General features: G+C 58.1%; 1 protein-coding gene across 15 annotated transcripts in view; it reads right to left on the minus strand.

Moving 5' to 3' along the window:
- Nucleotides 1-20,179, minus strand: part of NRXN2 (neurexin 2) — a 96,827-nt gene that overhangs the window by 16,692 nt on the left and 59,956 nt on the right. For 14 of the 15 annotated variants that reach the window (XM_034645165.1, XM_034645158.1, XM_034645151.1 and 11 more), the window contains 3 exons: nt 11,425-11,606; nt 6,098-6,269; nt 1,871-1,960 (listed from right to left, as the gene is read on the minus strand). In XM_034645165.1, coding sequence (XP_034501056.1) covers nt 1,871-1,960; nt 6,098-6,269; nt 11,425-11,606 — 444 coding nt within the window. The remainder of the gene's footprint in view (nt 1-1,870; nt 1,961-6,097; nt 6,270-11,424; nt 11,607-20,179) is intronic. The other variant, XM_034645166.1, reaches the window with a different exon arrangement.

A 20,179-nucleotide genomic window follows, 5' to 3' on the forward strand; every position in this document is an offset into this window, starting at 1 on the left:
GAGCCTGAGGACTACCAAGCTGGAGCCGGAGACAGCTCCCAGGCATGAAGAGGAGAATGCTCACGGTGGTCGACCAAGTTTGGGAAGCAAACACTTAACAATTAAACGACAGGTTTCTTTCTCACAGGACTCCTCAGAGCCTTTATTAAGCCAACGTCCATGTGCTTCTCCAAGAGGAAGAAACGGGATTCGGCATTTCCCAAGCTCATCTTACCACAAATCTCTTTCTTGAGAAGCCTCTCGTGGAACTTAAGGCCTCACCGGACATGTTCTAGAACTGGAAATGGACTCATTCAATAAATATTTATTGAGCACCCACCACATGCCAGATGCTGACAGAAAATCATCCCTCCAAGAGGGCCCAGATCTTGTTCTTAAACACCTTCCTGCTCCTTACGTCATCTCATTCTCCCAGCAGCCCCCAGGAGGTAGGCTGAGGGGGCGGAAGGGGCTCACCCCTCCTGAGAAAGGGGAAATGCGCTTCTCCTTCCACACTCTGGGAAATACCAGAGCATTCTGCCCAATCTTTCACTTTCTAGAAGCAGAATTAGAGATCTAAAGAGAGGATGTGGCCCCGCAGCTAGGGAAGGACCACTGGGGTCCACCATCCCCTGAACGGAAGGCCCCACCACCCCTCCCCCCCAAGGTCCTGTCCAGCTCTGCCTACCTGGGGTCACAAGTTGTCCCAGCCTCAGCCCAGGCTGCTCCCTTGGCCTCTCTGATTCCGGGAGAGGAACCTACGTAGGTTAGCGAACTTGGCCCCTGCAGCCCCGCCCACCACGAACTCCTCAAAGGGTTAAAGTTCACCCCGCTGGCGAGAGCAACCCAGTGCGGCTGGGGGCTGTAGGTTTTAGCGATGTCTGTGACAGTCCCTTTAACTTTTTGTCCTGTTATGGATTTATCACATCTGGTTATCAGCATGTTTAGTCCCCGCTGGCTGTGAGGGGGGCTGGAAGTGACGTTTGGGGGTTTTAGCTGGGGCAGGCCCCAGGGGACATTTAAAAGCACCGTTATCAGCTGGTTAGGTGGGGCTTTAACAGCTCTACTCCCCCCTACAGTTTAGCCTTAGAGGTACAGAGCTCGCCCCCTCTCCGAAGGGCATGGGATGGCTTTGCCCTTGGCCCCAACTTCCCTTGGTGACAAGCGGCCTTCTCCCTCACACCCAGCAGTGCCTCGCTGCTCTAGGTAGCCACTCGGCTAGCCTGTGCTGTCTTCCTCACCAGCTCAGCAGGCTCAGAAAGCCCTGTGGGACAGCCGCCCCTGCCCCTACCTCCTAGGGTCCCCCTACCCCCGCCTCTGTTTCTTCTAAGAGGCCTTCTGGACCAACGTGGGCCCATTCCAGAGACTGTGCCCCACAGCCACTCCCTGGGGAGGGAGGGGCTTTCCAGTAGGATGTGAGGTCCCCATGCTTCCCTTTCCTCCTGGGACAACCCGGTGAAACTTTTCCACCCTCCCTTTGGATCCTAGGGTCGCACTTCCTGCTCCTCAGAGCCCTGTGGCCCTGCGGCCCGGCCCTTCACCAAACCCTGCCCCCGATCTGCACGCCAGCCTGCTATTTAGCAGGGTGGGTCGGGAGGCTCAGCTCCATAGTCCCATGGATTATTCTAGACCATCCCGGCTTCAGAAAGAGCCCAAGGACTCTCTGTCTCCTGAGCAAAACCCCACCCCTGTCCAAAATCACCGCTCTGTTTCTAAAGACACAGACGACTGACTCCAGAGAGGAGAGGGGGGCATCCCGGTGGGATCATCAGGCCTCCGCTGAGGGGTGGGCGATGGGGAAGGCACGGTGGGGAAAGAGAGAGCTCTGCACCTTTAAGATAGTGTTTTTAAAGTTAATTAATTAATTAATTAATTAATTCTGGTTAATTACCTTTGTCGAGCAGCCACTCATCTACTACTCGACCAAGCCGGTAGGGGATTCTCTGTCTAGCAATCGCCAGGCGCTCGTTATCAAAGTTTCCTTGGAAAAGTTTAGAAAGACAGTAGGTTTCTCAGGCGGCGAAGTCCAAAGGAGTTAGCAAAGTAATTACGCATTTCTCAGGAGACTCAGAGTAAAGCAGCAACACCCACCGGAAAGGGGGGGAAGGTCCACCCACGGAGGGAGAAGCGCTGGGTCCCTCGTCCTCCCATCCCCCCCCTAGGCTCCCGTCCAGAGCCAGCCCCACCCGAGGGGCAGGAGTGACCCAAAGAAAAAGACAAGGGACACAGAAGAAAAGAAAAGGGGACCGAAAGAAAAGGCAGCTGGAAGGTCAAAGGTCAGAGGTTAAACAGGTTTATCTGCGCTCAAGCTGTTGTGCCCACCTTCCTTCCCCATCCCAGAGTGGGGCAGTGGGGGCAGGGAGGGGCATCATTTAGCGGGTTTAAGTTAGGGGGTGGGGGGCCTCAGTGGCCCGGCTGGTTACTGAGTTTAGAGGGTGGTTTAGAAGTGGGAGGGTTGGGTTAAGTGGGGTTTATGCGGCATTTAGGGGGTGGCCCGACACTCGTACTTAACAGTGACATTTAAACCACTTCTCCAGGCACTCAGCTCCCTTTCCCTTCTGTGCTCAGCTCCCCACGGCGCCCCCTTTGACAGCTCACCCCACACCCCTACCCCACCAGCTTCCACCCCGATCCCTCACTCCCTGAAGAGCCCACCGCCACCACAGCCTTGTCTCCCTGCCCCCCCCATCTGCCTGCCACCACTACAGGTCACCCTGCCACCCCCCCACCCCCCCNCTGCCACCCCGCCACCCCACCCACCCCTCTCCCCTTCTCCACCTCTTCCACAGCCATCTTGCTCCCCTCAGCCTGCCCTGGTTCCCTCCCTACAGGGCCCCCCAGCCCCTCTGTCTGGCGGCTCTCTTCCCCCATCTCAGTCCCATTCCAGACTCTCAGCCTCGGCTCTGCTCTGGTCCCCTTTCATTTCTGTCCTGGGGACTCAGCCCAGCTCCTGACCCACTGTCACTCACTAGACTTTCTCCTTCAGGCTCCTTCCCCCAATTCCTAACCCCACCCCTTTTCCACCCTGCCTGTCCCTCTCTCCACTCACCATTGTCCAGGCCCTGGAGATGGGGAGGGAAGATTGTCTGTGTGTGTGTGTGTGGGTGTGTGTGAGAGAGAGAGAGAGAAATAGAGTGTGGAAAGGGGTTTGTCAGTGTGCCTAGGAGTTCAGCGTGCTCCTCCCCGCACCCCCGGGCTGTGGGTTATCCCAGTCTGTAGCAGTGGGAATGGAAATGACTTCCTTTGGGAATCGGGCCACTCTTCCCATTGAACCCACATATAGTGTTCCATAACGTGTTGGGGGTTGGCTTTCCTGCTCCTCTCGCACTGCACAGCTGCTCGGGCCCCCAGTGAGGCCTGGGCCCGGGCTGCCGTGGACATCTCCTGTGAACAAGCAGCACACGGCATGCCCGTGTGTGTGTGTGTGTGTGTGTGCGCGCGCGCGCACATACGGCTGCTCCCTCCCTAGGTGTTTCTGATGCAACAAGACCTTGCCTTCCCCACAGATTAAGGTCAGTAGCATTTGAGTAAAAAATGGATTGTTCACTCATTTAGTCACTCAACAAACATTTCTTGAATGCCTGCTCTGTTCCTGGTGCTGGGTATTGGAGATGCAAAGGCGAAGGCCTGGCCCTTACCCGCAGAGTGCCCCAGCCAAGCAGGCGAGACTGGCAAGTGACCAGCAGTGTTCTTCGTTCTGCTAATGGTAGCACAGGGCATCCCAGCCTGGGGATGGGAATGAGAGGGACCAAAGAAGACACTGGAGGAGAGGTGAAGGGGCCAGAAGGGAGTCAGGCAGGGCAAGCTGGGCGGGCACGTATGCAGAGCCACAGACTCAGGAGGGCAGGAGGCTCTTAGGGATCTCCTGTGTGTGCCTATGCAGTTGTCCCTGTGTGCATCCAGAGGGGAAGGGAAGAATGTACACCTGTCTCACTGGAGCACGTAACAGTCCTAACCAAAGCTCCGTTTGTTGAGCACCTCCTGTATGCCATGCCATTCTAGAACTTTCCTTGGGTTATCTTGTGGGATTCTCATGGTATTACTACAAGGTGCCTATTAGCCCTATCTTGCAGAGGTAGAGACAGATTCAGAGAGGCTGGACGCCTCGCCCAAGGCCACACGACTTGTTAGTAGGAGTCCAGGATTAAAAGAACTCGGAGTCTAATAGCTGAGTCTCTGTGCTCCCGAAAAGTCTGGAGGCCCAGGCTCTGGGCCGGTGACCTCTGCCAAGCCAGCCTGACAGCATGGCTCAGGCTGACACTCAGCTTTGGTCAACCAGGTCTCTCAGCTTTGCGGGTGAGGGGGCACCCAGTCGTCTTCCCCACCCCCGGCCAGGGGTCCCGGAGCAGAGGAGAGCAGGCATGAACCCTCCCACCTGGCCTCTGGCCTGCTGGGTTCCCAGGGAAGAAGGCCTGGACCCGAGTCATGGATGGATGCGGTGAACCCTTCATGTCTTCCCAGTACAACCCCGTTCAGCCCAGGCTGGGGACCTCACCGCTACTGAAGTTGCCCTCACATGTGTGTGGCTGACAGAGAGATGACTGCAGGGCGATCACACCTGCACAGCCTGGCCTATGCACCCGCAAGAGTTCACACAGGAGTGTCTATGGGCCCCGGCGACCCCACACGTGCCCAGAACCCGGGTGTAGGCTGGCATCCCTCAGTAGGGCTCTTGTTTCTCCTGCGTCGGTCTGACCTTATGAGTCTTTGCAGTCATCCGTGTGTCTGTGGTTGGCTGTATGTCCATCAGCCTCTGTATTTCTTGGGGCGGTGGGGGGAGGCATGTGGTTCTCTTTAGCTCCAGAGAGTGTTGGGCATAAGCCTGCACAACTGGGAGCTGGGAATCTACACTGGCGTGTTTCTGCCAGCATAAGCGGGCGCGTGAGGGTTTGCACACCTGCACCTTCCCTGTCCTTCTGCCCACACCCTTCTCAGCCTCTCTGCCCCCGCCTCGGCTGTCACTTCTGCCTCAGGGAGGGACTGAGGCTCCAGATGCTCTCCCTTCTCCTCAGTCGCCCCCGTGTGTGACTGTGCGGGGTCGCTCAGCCAGATTATACCTCCACAAGTCTGCATTTCTGCAGTTCTCCCCTGCAGCGGCTCCCTTTCCCCTCCCTCTCGGTCTCCCGCACTGGGCTCTCTTCCTCTCCCTCCCGAGGCTCTGTCCACCTCTTCTCCCTCTGGCTGGGTCCATGCCACAACGTCTCCTTATATCTCTCTGCATCACTCCAGGGCTGCCTCCGTCTCTGCTCCTGTCCCAGTGACTGTTTCCATCTCTCTCCGTCGCCCCTCTTCTGGCTCCCCCGCACTCTGAGGCTCTTTCTCTGCCTCCTCATTTCTCCCGTGTCCTCATCCCCTCCCTCCCCTTGCTCCTCAGACCTGGGTTTGTCCTGGGCCACCACAACCGTCACACTGTGTGATGCTGTCAAAAGAGGTCGTTTGCATTGCCGTGCTCCCCGCTCCTAGCCGGTGAGCTCCCTGCAAGCAGAGGTTGTGTCCTGCCCCCCGTGTCCCCCGAGCCTGCACCCAGGAGGCTCCCAGGGAAAGTCTGTGGAATGCCCTTGCACTCTTGTCACTTGGTGTTCTCTCCCTTTCACCGTGTCCCTTATTCCCTGAGACACTGGGGTTCCTTTTCCCTGAGCCTCCGTGGTCACGTCTCTTCCTTTATCTAGATCTCCTGATATGAATCTTTGATTTGTTCTTTGTAAAGACCTTGGTTCATTCCTTGGTTCTGTCCTTAGAATCAGGCCTGCCTCCTCGCTGAGATATATTTCGGGTTACTTACGGATCTTCTCTCTTTGGTTTCTGCATCTGCCTCCTCATTTCTGCCTGTCCCTCGATTCTAAACCCATCCTTTCCTCAATCGTGTCAGAGTCTCCCTACTTCTACCCCTCTTCCTCTTCTCTTCTCCCCCACCCCCACCTGGACCCTGGCCTTGCAGCCTTCCCAGCTCAGCTCTGCCCTCTCCCTCCTCGCCCACGGACTCCCAACTCCCACCCCGCGGTCTAGCTCCGCCTTGCGAATCCCGAGGTTGCTCTTTAGCCCCGCCCCCGCCCCCACTAACCTCCGCTTTCCCATGGCCTCTCCCCAGCACAGCCGGAAACCTCTCCGCGCCGCCTACCTGCCGGGTACCGCTCATTGACCGGCCAGCTGTCCACCTGCAGGGTGGCGTTGCCACCACTTCGAGTGAAGCGCACCACGTGGTATTTGCCGTCGCTCACGATGGCGTTGGGCTCGTCGATGGTAATGTCGTCCGTGCCCACGTTAAAAATCACCCCCACGGTGCCCTGGTCCTGGGGACAAGGAGGTAGAGGTCAGCAACCAGGAGGGAATAGCCCTTCCCTCTTTCTAGAACTCCACCTGTGACCACCACCGGCCCGGATCCGTGGCACTTCACAGCTTCACAACACACATCTCCCAGTCATGCCTTTGCTGATCCTCTCACCCGCCCAAAGAGGGGGGCAGGCTTGCCTCTTCCCCACGCGCAGGCAAGGGAGTGACCTGAAATTCAGAGAGGTTGGGACCATGGTGGGGTGCAGAGCCTGGACCGGGAGCACTTCCACTAACCACACCTGCCTCTTGTCTTTTGGTTCGTTCAGAATATTCACAAATGTTCACAGGGCACCCATTCTGTGCAAGGGCCACTGAGCCCAGGCCCCAGACATCGTTGGGGGCCAAAGGGAGCTCAGAGGGTAGAGGTCTCCCTAAGGCACGACCAACAGAGAAGTCCGTGGAAGCCAGCCCCGTGCCTGAGGAAAGTCTGGCCTCCCTGCTCCCCACAAACCCCAGCCTTCAGCCTCCCCTTCCCTGCATGATCAGCACTGAGCGGTCCCTGGGGCCCCTGCACTAGGCATCAACATGCCTCTCCTGGCAGCTCATCGGGCTCCATGTTGGTCAGGCCTGAGTGTGAAATCATAGGAGTGGAGGCAGGGGTCTGAACTGTGTATTCTGGGGCGGGGGGTGGGGAGGGTGGTGAGTATGGAAAGAGATCAGGAAGACAAACCATAATAGACTTACTAAGGAAAGGTGAGCTAGTGGGTGTAGGGTTAGAAGATGGGGCTGGGAGCTGAGGAAGGACAGGAGAGGAAAGTCAGAGACCCAGGCCTGGAGAAGGGGAGCAAAGAGTCAGTCTCAGTAACCTCTGGGACGCAGGGTTCCATGCTCTGGACAGGGCAGGGCCTGGGGAACCTTACAGAGGCCACCCAGGATCCAGTCCCAGAAGAGTTCCATTGATGGCACTGGTATGAGAGGGAGCACTTCACTGAACCCCTAAAATGTGCCGGGCCCTCTGAGGATACCTCGCACACAAGTTCTCGTCATCCCCACAGCGACCCTCTCAGGAAGCTTATGGCATTCCCGATTCACCAAGGAGAAAACTGAGGTACAGGGAGGTTGAGTAACATCCCCAAATCCACATCACAGGAAAGGAATCCAGATTTGAACCCCAGCTGGCCTGACTCCAAAGCCAGTGCTCTCTCTCCCCTACCCACGAGTCTAGGGAGACACTGACTCAAACTACACAGGGGATGATCTGAGCAGCTACTGAGGCCAACCCACCTGAGAGGCCCTGAACCTGAGCCCCTATTCCATTCCCCTGCACTTGCCAGCAGCCACTTGAGCTCAGCCTCCTGAATCCCCCACCCCCCTCCTCCTGCACAGGACAGACACCCACACAGGCTCACTTAGGCCCCCTGAATCACACACAGTCATAGGACCCAGATCATCAGAGAACACACACACACACACACACACACACACACACACCTTGGGTCTTCCTGAAAGACTACCCCAGTCCAGCCTGGGCATGAGGGCCCATTCAGCTTCCAGCTCCTGTATCCAACAGAGTCAAGGAGCTTGGTGGCCCTGAGGATGGGATGGGGGGCCTGCAGATGGGGTGGGGATTGGGGTCTTGCAGAGATTTGGACACAGGGTGGCGAGCTATGGCTCACTTGGAGATCTAGGCCCAATCCTTTCCCCACTCATGGGTCCAGTTCTCCCCCTCTTAGAACCTGGGAAAGCCACACACACACACACACACACACACAGATATCTGCATGCAGAGTCTCTCCTCAGATGCAGTAAAGCAGGGAAACTGAGGCTGGGCTCACCTAACAAAGAGTACTCGCAAGCCCCACGCACCCACCACCCACAGACTGACAACATCCCAGGGAGACGGGATGATCACATGCTCCCCACACACATGAGGGGAACAGCCGATGCTTCTCAGTACTATTATTAGCAATAACATCGCCCGGAATAGCATCAGCCCCTTGGACGCCTCGGAGGGTTTCTCCCCGTGAGGCTCAGGCCAGGCGGTGATGGTGGTCAAGGAGCAGAGGCCGCCTGGGAGCTGGGGTGTCGGGGGGCCAGCCAGGGCAACTGGAAGGCAGGACACCCGGGTTTCCTAGGAGGCAGCCGAGCTCAGAGCCATACGCTCCGGGGGAGAGGCAGCTCCCAGAGCTGCTCCCGACGTGAAGTCAGTTGTCACTTCTGTTAAAGTCATTAATTCCTAATTCCCCAATTACCTCATTAGGCGGCGGTGGGGAGAACGCGGCCGCTCCTACAGCAAATAATTATGGGAGTCAAAATTAATTTGGCAAAGTGGAGCGACGCTTTATTAGAAACGTCAAATTGCTTTTCTCTTATTTTGCCGCCGCCTCCCCACTCTGAGAGCTGCTAATGACGCGGCAGTGGGAGCTGGTGTGTCACCAGGAGAAGAGGGCCTTGGGGGCTGCCCCCCAGGGGCTTCAGCCCGTCTGGGCCCAGCGCTTCCCTCAGGGCTGGCCTCTCCCAAGGCTCCCACACTTCCTCCAGGGCGCCCACCCTCCCCAGGCGCCCCACCCCTGCCCTCAGCAGCACCAGGCACCAGGCCTCACTCCTCCATAACCCTGAGCCCGGTGAGGCCTGGGAGAACCGCTGGGAGAGAAGAGGGGGGGTCCCTTCTCCTTGCACCCCGAGCCCCTACACTGTCTACTCAGTGCTGGGGAGCCCCGTCTCTAACACCACAGGCACAAAGACACAGGGGTGGTCAAGGAGGCAGACCCAGGGCACAGGGAGATCTAGATCTCCAAGTAGGCAGCTGTGGCTCACTTGGAGATCTAGGCCCAATCCTTTCCCCACTCATGGGTCCAGTTCTCCCCCTCCTAGAACCTGGGAAAGCCACAGACACACACACACACACACACACACACACACACACACACACACACACACAAACTCGTATCCGCATGCAGCATCTCTCCTCAGATGCAGTAAAGCAGGGAAACTGAGGCTGGGCTCACCTAACAAAGAGTACTCGCAAGCCCCACGCACCCACCACCCACAGACTGACAACTCCCCATATCCTCCTAGAACCTAGAACCACAGAGGATCGGGCTGTGGGCTGACACAGTGCTCCCTGTTGGCTGGACCATGTCCCGAGGGCTTCACACATACAATCTCACTGGAACCTCACAGCCTCCCTTTGTCCTTTTACCATCCTGTTATCGGGCCGTGCCACAGATGAGGACGCTGAGACTCATGGGGTGACTGCACGAGGACAGAGCTGAGACTCAAACCCAGGCTGTCAGCTCCGAAGCCACTCCTGGCCTCTCGTGACTGTGTGGAGAGAGAACACAGCCCTCACTCACAGGCAAAGCCATGGAGACACAACGGCACCTGCCACGTGGTCAGGAGACCGGAGTAACAGCAAGTACCACTCCCCTGGGAAAGGCTCACATGGAGCGACACACGTGATCAGAGGCCATGAGCCTGTCCCCCGCAGTCCCCCAAGGTCCCACTGTCACTCCTGACTCCATCAGTATGCACCCAGCCCCACACGCCACACAGAGTCATGTGTGCCGTCCACAGCCACGGTCTCTCACATCCAGCTGGAGACACTGTCCCGCTCACACAGGCACGAACCTTCCAGGCCTTCTCCCCAGGCAACTCGCCCCTCCACACCCCTTCCCTACACGCTTCTCTGCCTGGTCTCCCCCGTCCAGCGCCCAGCGGCTGCCGCTCCCACTCCTGCTCCACTCAGCCCACGGGACATCTCACGCCTCCTTCCTTTGCTCCCTGGTGTTAGGGGAGGGGTGTACAGCCAGGGGACCCTGAAAAGCTGATGGGCACAAAGGGACTAGTTGCCAAAGTCCAATCAGATGGGGAGGGGCCAAAGCCCAAACATGCTTCCTCGGTCCCCCTAAAGCCCAGGGCCCCCCCACCCAGATCTTTCTGGCACATAGAGCCTGGCCACCCTGCTCGAACACCCAGCTCAGGCGTCCTGGCTAGGGTCAGCATGTGGGATGCAGACTTAGAGGAAGAAGTGGAGATGGAGGTCAGAGGCCCAGGGTTAAGACCATGGAAGGGGACAGGGGAGAGGCTAAGTGCAGAAATGAAACACAGCAAGGGCAGAGGCCACTAGGAAGCGTGTGGGGTAGGACTAGAGATGGGGAAAGGGTCAAAGAAGAAAAGGGGCTGCCTGAAGACCAGAGTTAGGATAAAAACTGAGAGGAGCCGTGAATATGTTGGCGGGGGGGTCGGGGCATGGTATGACAAGTAGGGGGGTATGACAGGTAGGGCGTATGGTGGGTAGAGGGGTACGGTGGGCAGGGGGTATGGCAAGAATGGTGGGTATGGCATATGGTGGGTAGGGGGGTATGGAGGGTTGGGGGATATGATGGGAGGGTGTATGGTCGGTAGGGGGGTATGGCAAGAACGGTGGATATGGCAGGTAGAGCAGATAGGGGGTATGGAGTGTAGGGGGGTAGGGTGAGTAGGGCAGATAGGGGCACGTTTGGCAGGAGGCCCAGAGGGAGACACTGGAAAGCAGCTGAGGTTGAGAAGGGGAGCTGGGCAAAAAAGGGCAGAGCCAAGTGGGACAGGAGGTCTGGGTGGGGATGTGGCACTGGGCCAAGAGGTCAGAGAGGAGTGAGTATGACCAGAGAGGGTATAGGGGAGGCAGGGTAAAGGGGCCGCTGGGAGGGCAAAAGTCATGCGGACAGAGGTTAAGGGCAGAGCACAGGCAGCCGCAGGGTCCATAGGCAAGGAGCAGGCACGGACTGCTCAGGGGCCGGGAGGTAGGAACAGGGCAAGAATCCAAGCAGGACACAGGGGACCGCCCTGGGTGGTCTAGCAGTGAACAGACGACGGCCCTGGGCAGTTACCATGTGGGGATGCTTCATGGCCTGCAGGAGAATGGCCAGAGGCCCAAGGAGGCCATGTGTTCAGGAAGGTCAGAAGCCACAGAGGGAGTCAGAGAGTGGGGGGCTGGAGAGCTTCAGATCAGCTAGGGTGGCTCTGGGAATGCATGACACGAAGGGAGTGGGTCTCAGAGGCAGAGCCACGCAGAGGGACCTCTGGGAATTGGGGAACACATGAGGGGAGATTCGAGGTGCTGATCCCATGTCAATGAGGGGACGAAGACCAGGGGTGGGGGCTGGGGCAGGGGCCAGGGCCCTGGACCCTTACGATGTGCAGCTGCAAGTAGTCTCCGAGGCCGGAGGCACTGTCCACCCGCACCAACACAGCACTCCGCTGGTGCGTGCTGAAGCCCACGGCCAGGCGGTCCATCCTTGTGCTGGGCCGGTCATTGGGGGGCCACGTGTAGGTGATGAGCGCTCCCCCCTTCCCAAAGATGTACGTGGTCCCGGCTGCAGAGAGAAGGGAGAAAGGGAGATATGACTTCAGGTGAGCGAAATTGGCAGGTTCTCGGGGTCGCAACCAGAGCACAGGGCCACCGGGCTTGGGCTGTGATACCCACAGCAGCCGCCAGGCCCTGCAGTGCTCGGGAACAGTTGGCAGGCGGGTGCCCGGTGAGAGCCCGTGCACGAGCACAGACAGATGTAGCTGCCTCATCAAGAATTCTCGCTTTAATTACAGCAAAACAGAAAGGCAACAGAGAGAGGGACACAGAGAGAGCCCAGAGAGAGGCTGCAAGGGGACTGAGAAGTGTATGGAGGGCAGGCAGCACCCAGGGTCCTGCGCCCCACCAGCTCAACTTCTCCCGGCACTGGCAAAGGTGACAGATTCGAGGTGTGTGCTTCTGTGGGGCCAGGCTGAGGGGGCACCAAGGCGAAAGGAGCCCCAGGCGATGGCGAGAAGTGCAGGGGCTGTGTTCAGCTCTGACTCATAGCCCACAGCCTGGCACCCTTCCACCACCTGCCCCCACCCACTCCCAAGCCCCTGGAAATCCTGGTCCCAGTTTGCCCAGGACTCCTTGCTTCCACTCCCAATTAGGGGGCTGCCTGGGTCCCAAAAGAGGGGGTGCCTGGAGCCTTGCCCAGCAAAGAAGAGACAGATATTGGGGCTGGGGGGGGTGGTATGGAATAGAGACTGACAGCCAGAGGAGGAAGGAGGCAGAGAGACAGATGGACAGAGAGGGACAGAGAAGGGTGTAGGTGAGAGAAAGTGGGAGAATGGGAGCCAGAGATGAAGGCTCCCTCTCCCTGCCCTCCCCCACCCCATCCTCCCTCCCCCTCTCAGTCTCCTCCATCCGGCTGCCGGGGGCGGGTGTGAGGTCCCTAACGATCTCAGCCCCAAAATAAACCCCATTAGTCGCCATGTTCCCTCCTGCGGCTGACTGGGCTCCCTGGGGGAGTGGGGGGTAGGGGCAGACCGATGGCTGGGGTGGGGGTTGGGGGCTGGTCACCCAGTTTCCAGGAAGGTAGTCTTGTCTGGGAAGCCTTAGAGGACTAGTACTCTGGGGCCTTCAGAGAAGGAAGAGAACAATCTTGCATCCTTTAGAACATAAATGGAGCAGATGAGATTCATAAAATGCTTAATTAAATAATTAGCCACTAACGACTCCTCTCAAAGCACTTCTTGGGGAAGAGGGGTGCAGGGGAAGACTTATCCGGAGACAGGCAGGTGGGGCCTGCCAGCAAAAGCCTGAAGTAACCGGGGAGGAAAGTGGGGCCTTCGGGTAGGATGGCAAGCCCTGGGGTCAAGGAGCTAGGAGCCAGGGAGGCCAGGCTCGAGGTGGGCCCGAGGCCTGAGACACTTGGGAGGCACAGACCCGCTCCATCAAGCCAGCAGCCCAGCTGGTAACACTAAGGCCAGGCCCCTCAAGCACCTTGGGAGTCTCTCACCTCAGGGACTGGAGTCCCGGTGCAGTTTGGACCATCAGGGATGAGGGGGCGCTACTCCAGGAAGGTCCTAGGCCCCTGAAGGAGACTCAACTCCGAGGGCCTTGGAGGGAGGCGCCCTCTGCACCACCTGCGGGCCCAGGACCGACCTGAGGAGAGAAGGGAAGGCTGCTGCCTGGGTCCCAGAGAGGCAGTGAGGCCAGCAGGGGCTGAGGGTTGGGGGAGCAGGAGCTGTTCTCCAGAGCACTTGTTATCAATGCCCTCCATCTCCCCAGATCTGGCCAGAGAGGAGGGAGGACCCCGGCCCCAGGGCAGCACAGAGCAGGCAGGAAAGAACCACCCTGATGCTAATGACAGACCTGTCACTACAGCGGACAGAGGGAGCATAGCGCTGCCCCCTGCCCCCTGACCAGGCACCCTTTATACCTGGGGGCCCTGGAGGCCTGGGGTGAGGGCGGAACCCTCAGGACGGGGCCCTGGGATTGGGGAGGAGAGCTGGCCGGAGGTAGGGTACACAGCGAGCCACACCCCCACCCCGGGCGGGTCACTTGCCCAGAAGGGGCTGGGCCTGCAGGCCAAGAGCCCGGTAGGCGGCAGCCGGTAGGGCCTCTCCACTCCCAACACTGCAGCACTCTGGAAACCCGGCTGTTTCCATGGCAACCATCATACCCAAGGTCCTCCCTTCCCCCTCCACTCATAAGCTGCAAGTCCAAATTTGGGGGGTGCGGAGGGCCAGGGGAACTGAGATTGCTGACCTTCCTCCACACAGCCCCCCCTCCCGGCCTCCCTGACCCGAGGCCGCTGCCTCTTCACCCCATGGGCTCCAGGGCCCCCCAGTCAGACGCAGGAGGGGCTCATTGGGTCTCTCGGTCCCCCAGACCGCCATACCCCACGTCCGTGGGGCCTGCTCCCAAACCTCCCAGGTCTAAGGGAAAGGAAGCCCCTTCTCACTGCCCCACCCCAGGCCCCCAGACAGCACATCGGCTTGGAGAGAACCCTGCCTGAGGCCAGAGAGGGTCTGAGGAGCAGGTAGGCCCCACGCCCACAGGGCAGGGAGTTCTCCAGGCCCCTGGGGCACCCAAGCCCCGCAGCAGGCCCGTCCCCCAGGGACGCACCCGCAGACCCCACACGCACACACAGGCGATGACACACCCAGCCGCACACAAAGACCAGTGCGGGGAGGCAGGCTGCGAGAGGAGACACGAGGCAGCCGAGGCAGCCGGCGAACATGGCGGGGAGCGCACAAAGACGGGCCTCGGCAAGCAGCGAGGACAGGGCCCGTGGCGCAGGACAGGACCGGCCACACATCCCGCCCCTGAGGCCAAAAGGCACCCAGCCCCCCAGCTCCCAGCCCCCAGCCCGGGGCCTGCTCAGCCCGGCTTCCCCGGGGTTTACGGGCCCAGCTGTTGTAACACTGCAGCCAGTTTATTACGCGGGGCGGGCCTGTTAAAGCCTAAGGGCGTTTATTACACTGTGGGGGAATCGGGTGGAGAGACTGGGGCAGCAGTAATTACCCTGGGGAGACATCTCTCCCCCCAGCAGGGTGCTTCTGCCAGGTGAGGGGGGCAGGCAGGGGGGTGGGGCCCCGCCAGGTCCCTCCCTGTGGCTCCCCAGCTGGATCCTGAGTCCTGAAGGTAACTCCGGCCTCTGCCCCCCCACCCACCCCCTGCAAGCTGTCCTCTACACCCTGGCCACCAGACTCCCTGGGGCATGGAGACAAGGAGCCCAGGACACCACATCACACCCAGAACCTCTGAGAGGTTCCAGAAAGGGCTCCGGGGGCGGGGCCTAAGCCAAGTCCCAAAATGTTACTCTAGGATGGCCCAGACCACTGTCTTTGACCTCCCCATGTAGCTAGTGAGCTACATAGTGCCTGACAGAGGAAAGGGGGGAAGGGAGGGGCACACAACCCTGGAGCCCAAGACAAGAGAGCCTCTGGCCACACACAGGGTGCCACGGGCCCAGGTGCCCACCACCAACGACCCAGGGCTGGCACCTTCTGTCCACACCCAACATAGTCTGGGCCTCCTGGACCCCGAAATTCACTGATCCCAGTAAAACACTGAGTGATCAAGAATCTTCCATAGAGTTCCCACACACCTGCATTCTAGAAAAACACAACAACCAACCATTAACAATGGTTAGCTAATGCAGACCCAAACAATAAACTCATTCCACATAAAAAAACAAAAACAAAAAACCATAAAATGATGCCCCGTGGTTAAAACTACCTGTGCAGCCCCTCCGTCTGCCTGCCTCCCCTGCAGCATCAGAAGCCATGACAAAAACCTTCTGGTATACCTAGAATCACGAGGCTTAAACTCCTGCACAATCCAGAAAAGCCATGGTCCTGGGTGCCCACAGCCCATATCAGCGGTTTATATGGACCTCCACAACCCAGGGGGACCCCCACAGGTCCACATCCCTAGGCTCAGCTCTCTTGATCGAGAATCCCACAACAATATCCCCTCAATTCTTATGCCCATTCTTGGCCATAACCATCCAGTTGGAAACCCAAGGTAACACACCCATTTTCAGAATCAAAGTCAATGTCAGTCCCCTGTAGAAGCAAGCTGGAGGGATGAACCAGAACAGCTGGAAGGTACTGACTCAGGACTGAGGCTGGAATTGACCCCTCCACCCCTGGCTTCAGGGAGTCGCAGAAGTGAAGGTCGGAAGGTCTGAAAGGCTCCGAAACCAAAATCGGGGTCAAGGACCAGGAGAGTGTCACCCCCTTGGGGCATTTTTAGGAGTCAGGTGTACTGGTCCCCCCCACGCCCAGACTGACATCAGGTGCAGGGGTGTCAATGGGTGTCTGGCGGGTCGGTAGGGATATTATGTAATAGGAGGGATTGGGGGTTGGAAGGTAAATGGAGGAAAGAGTGAAGAGAAGGAGGGAAGGAAGGCAAAGGGAAACACAGGGAGAAGCCAGGAGAATGGACATAGAGACGCGAGTGCAGAAGGAGAGGCTCCCTCACACTGGGGGACGCTAGGGAGACAGTGGGGCAGAGAGGATGGATCTCCCAGGGCCTAGAAAGCTCTTCCAAGCTGGCCTCTTCCTCTAGCCAAGCATGGGGTCCCAAGAGAAGCCTGCCCTTTCACCTCTCCTCATGACTAAGGTCAGCAGAGGTGGGGGTCAGCCAAAACAGATGGCCTCCTCCCTACTCTTCTAGCTGCCCTTTGACCCTCTTCCCTCCTCTCACCTGTCAGACCCTTTCCAGCTCCTCCCTTCAGGCTCCCACCTGTCCTGCAGTGCCCTCCAGCCCCTCCTTTGCTGCCATGTGGCACTGGGCAGCCATTAGCCCTCTTGGGGCTGTTCTTCTCCTCTGCACAGCAAGGGGGTGGCCATCTCTGAGGCAACCCCAACACCAACATTTCATACACCACCACCCCCATGTTCTCTCCTCCATTTTCTCTCCTGGTCTCCCAGCTCTTTGCATCCTGACTCCAGCTCCATCACTGAGCCTCCCTGTGCCACTCAGCTCCAAGGAAGGCCCTCCTTCCAATCTGCTCACCTCCCCTGGGCCAGCTCCTCTCTTGGTCCCTTCCTTTTTCACCTCTGGCCCTCCCCCCAGACATTCTCCCAATATCCCTGCCTCCCCTTCTGAATCTCACCCCTCCATGCCTCACCTCAGTGCCCACAAGGACCATGTCCTATCTGGGCCCCTTTGGGAGCAACACTGGGCCTCTGGGGAGCCAGAGGGAACAATGAAGAGGAGGGAGGAAAGCACAGAGGGCCAGAGAGCTCGTGGGGAGAAAAAGGGAGTCAAGAGCCAGAGAAGGTGCCGGCTGGGGAAGTGGAGCGAGAGAGAGAAGAGAGTGCTACATGGAGAGGACCCCAGCTGGGACAGGGACAGAGATGAGTAGAAGGGACACTGTGCTGGGAAAGAGAGAAGAAAGCAATGGAGAGGGGGCTGGGAAGAGGCCACTCTTGGGAAGTGAACAAAGACAGCATAGAGGCATGAAAAATGAGCTAAAGACAAAGGAGGTGAGCAGGCGAGAGTAGAAACAAGGTGAGAAGATTGGAAGGGACATGGGGGCAAAGTTTGGAAGCAAGAATGGACAGATGCGGAGGGCACTGGGGAGGCAGAGGGAACCGCAGACACGGTAGGCCCTGAGGGGCATGGCTGGGAAGGGAGGAAGATACAGGCATGGAAGATGAGGGAAGAACAAAAGTGGAGTAAAAAAAAAAAAAAAAAAAGAAGAAGAGAGAGGTGATGGATGGGCAGAAATGGGAAGTGATGGAAGCACAGAAATGGGAGGTGACAAGGGTACAGAGTGAGAGCTGGTGACAGCACAGTGATGAGAGGCCAGGAGAGTCAAGATAAAAGGTGATGGGAGCTTGGAGATGTCAAGACACCATGGTAGTCAAGATAGGAGGTGATGGTGGGACAGGTCTAGGAGGCAAAGGAGGTACAGAGATGGGAGGTGATGGGGGACAGGTCTAGGAGACAAAGCAGGTATAGAGACGGGAGGTGATGTGGGGACAGGTCTAGGAGATGAAGGAGATACAGAGATGGGAGGTGATGGAGGACAGGTCTGGGAGGCAAAGGAGGTACAGAGACGGGAGGTGATGGAGGACAGGTCTGGGAGGCGAAGGAGGTACAGAGACGGGAGGTGATGGGGGACAGGTCTAGGAGACAAAGCAGGTACAGAGATGGGAGGTGATGGGGGACAGGTCTAGGAGGTGAAGCAGGTACAGAGATGGGAGGTGATGGGGGACAGGTCTAGGAGACAAAGCAGGTACAGAGATGGGAGGTGATGGGGGACAGGTCTAGGAGGTAAAGCAGGTACAGAGATGGGAGGTGATGGGGGACAGGTCTAGGAGACAAAGCAGGTACAGAGATGGGAGGTGATGGGGGACAGGTCTAGGAGACAAAGCAGGTACAGAGATGGGAGGTGATGGGGGACAGGTCTAGGAGACAAAGCAGGTACAGAGATGGGAGGTGATGGGGGACAGGTCTAGGAGACAAAGCAGGTACAGAGATGGGAGGTGATGGGGGACAGGTCTAGGAGACAAAGCAGGTACAGAGATGGGAGGTGATGGGGGACAGGTCTAGGAGACAAAGCAGGTACAGAGATGGGAGGTGATGGGGGACAGGTCTAGGAGACAAAGCAGGTACAGAGATGGGAGGTGATGGGGGACAGGTCTAGGAGACAAAGCAGGTACAGAGATGGGAGGTGATGGGGGACAGGTCTAGGAGACAAAGCAGGTACAGAGATGGGAGGTGATGGGGGACAGGTCTAGGAGACAAAGCAGGTACAGAGATGGGAGGTGATGGGGGACAGGTCTAGGAGACAAAGCAGGTACAGAGATGGGAGGTGATGGGGGACAGGTCTAGGAGACAAAGCAGGTACAGAGATGGGAGGTGATGGGGGACAGGTCTAGGAGACAAAGCAGGTACAGAGATGGGAGGTGATGGGGGACAGGTCTAGGAGACAAAGCAGGTACAGAGATGGGAGGTGATGGGGGACAGGTCTAGGAGACAAAGCAGGTACAGAGATGGGAGGTGATGGGGGACAGGTCTAGGAGACAAAGCAGGTACAGAGATGGGAGGTGATGGGGGACAGGTCTAGGAGACAAAGCAGGTACAGAGATGGGAGGTGATGGAAGTGCAGAAGCGGGAGGTAAGAGAGGTACAGAGATGAAAGTGGTGGGGGTCCCCTCTGGAAAGTGATGGCAGTGTACAGGGAAGGGAAGTGATGAGTGGACTAAAATGGGAGGTGATGGGGCCTCTGGGATGGGAGGTGACAGGAGGTGTGAGGTGGAATGTGAACGAGGGACTGAGATGGGAAGTGATGGGGTCTGGCAGGGAAACGAGGTGAAATGGGAAGACGGTTGGACGTGGAGGTGATGGAGAGTGCACAGACTGATGGTGTGGGGTGCAGTGATGGGAAGTGAAGGGCCACAGAGACCAAGGAGGACAGAGATGGAAGGTGGCAGGTACAGAGTCACAAATGGCGTACAGAGACCCTTGGGGTTGGAGCTATGAAGTGATGAGGGGGCTGAGACAGGAGGTGATATAGGGCAGAAACAAGAAGTGACAGAGGTTGGAAATGGAAGGTGATGAAGTCTGAGAGGGAAGATGAAGTAGGTTTTGAGATGGAAGGTTATGAGGGGCTGAGATAAGAGGTGACAGTAAGTGGAAAGTGATAGAGGACTGCCACAAGAGGCGATGGGGAGACTGGGCAGGGAGGTGATGGGGAGCCTGGAATGGGGGTGATGGGGTGATAGGGAGACTGCAATGGGGGTGAGGGAGAGACTGGGATGAGGGGTGATGGGGAGAGGGACTGGGAGATTACAGGGAGCCTGGGTTGGAAGGTGATGGGGAGCCCAGGGTGGGGGAACTTAAGCTCCTAGCAATAGAGCTGCAGAGGTGAGAGATGCTGGGGGTCAGAGGTGGAGGTAGGGCAGAGATGTACAGGCATGCAAAGGAGAAAGGAGACTGAGAGAGGCTGGGATGGCGGAGGGAGCCCTCTGTTTGGGAGGTGAGGGAAGGACGGTAGGGGGTAAAGAAGGGAAGGTTGCTGGAGGAACAGAGGTGGAAACAGAGACGGACATGGCGAGGTGAAAGAGGAAGAGATGGGACATGTCAGAGGCAGAGATGACAGATGGGGCAGAGGGAAGCACAAATGGGGGGACACAGATAAGAACCCAGGTACAGAGACGCTAGAGCAGCCATGGGAAGGTAGGGAGAGACAGAGGTGGAGGGAAGGTGGCTGAGATATGGTAAGGGGCAGAGATGGAGGAGATGGTGAGGAAGAGAGACCGGGTAGGGGAGAGCCGGACAGAGGATGAAAGGACAGAGATGGGGAGGTGACGGGAGCGGAAACAGGAAGGTGATGACAAACCCGAGATGGGGAGAAGGAGGTGAAGGTGAGGCAAGAAATGAGTGATGGAAGCAGAGCTGAGGGCGAAGAAGGAAGGGGCTGATGGAGAGGCGAGGGTGGGGCTGAGAAGATGGGAGCCGGAGATGGTAGGTGAGGGAGCGCGGGCCCGCAAAGCGGAGGGGCCGGGCTGGGCGCGCACAAGCCGGGGTGCGGCCCGCGGGGCCGGGGCCACGCGCACGGGAGGTCCGGGGGGGGCGGGGGGGAAAAAAAAAAAAAAAAAAAAAAAAAAAAAAAAAAAAAAAAAAAAA

This window comes from Ailuropoda melanoleuca, chromosome 16 (assembly GCF_002007445.2).
Source record: "Ailuropoda melanoleuca isolate Jingjing chromosome 16, ASM200744v2, whole genome shotgun sequence".
Classification (NCBI taxonomy): domain Eukaryota; kingdom Metazoa; phylum Chordata; class Mammalia; order Carnivora; family Ursidae; genus Ailuropoda; species Ailuropoda melanoleuca.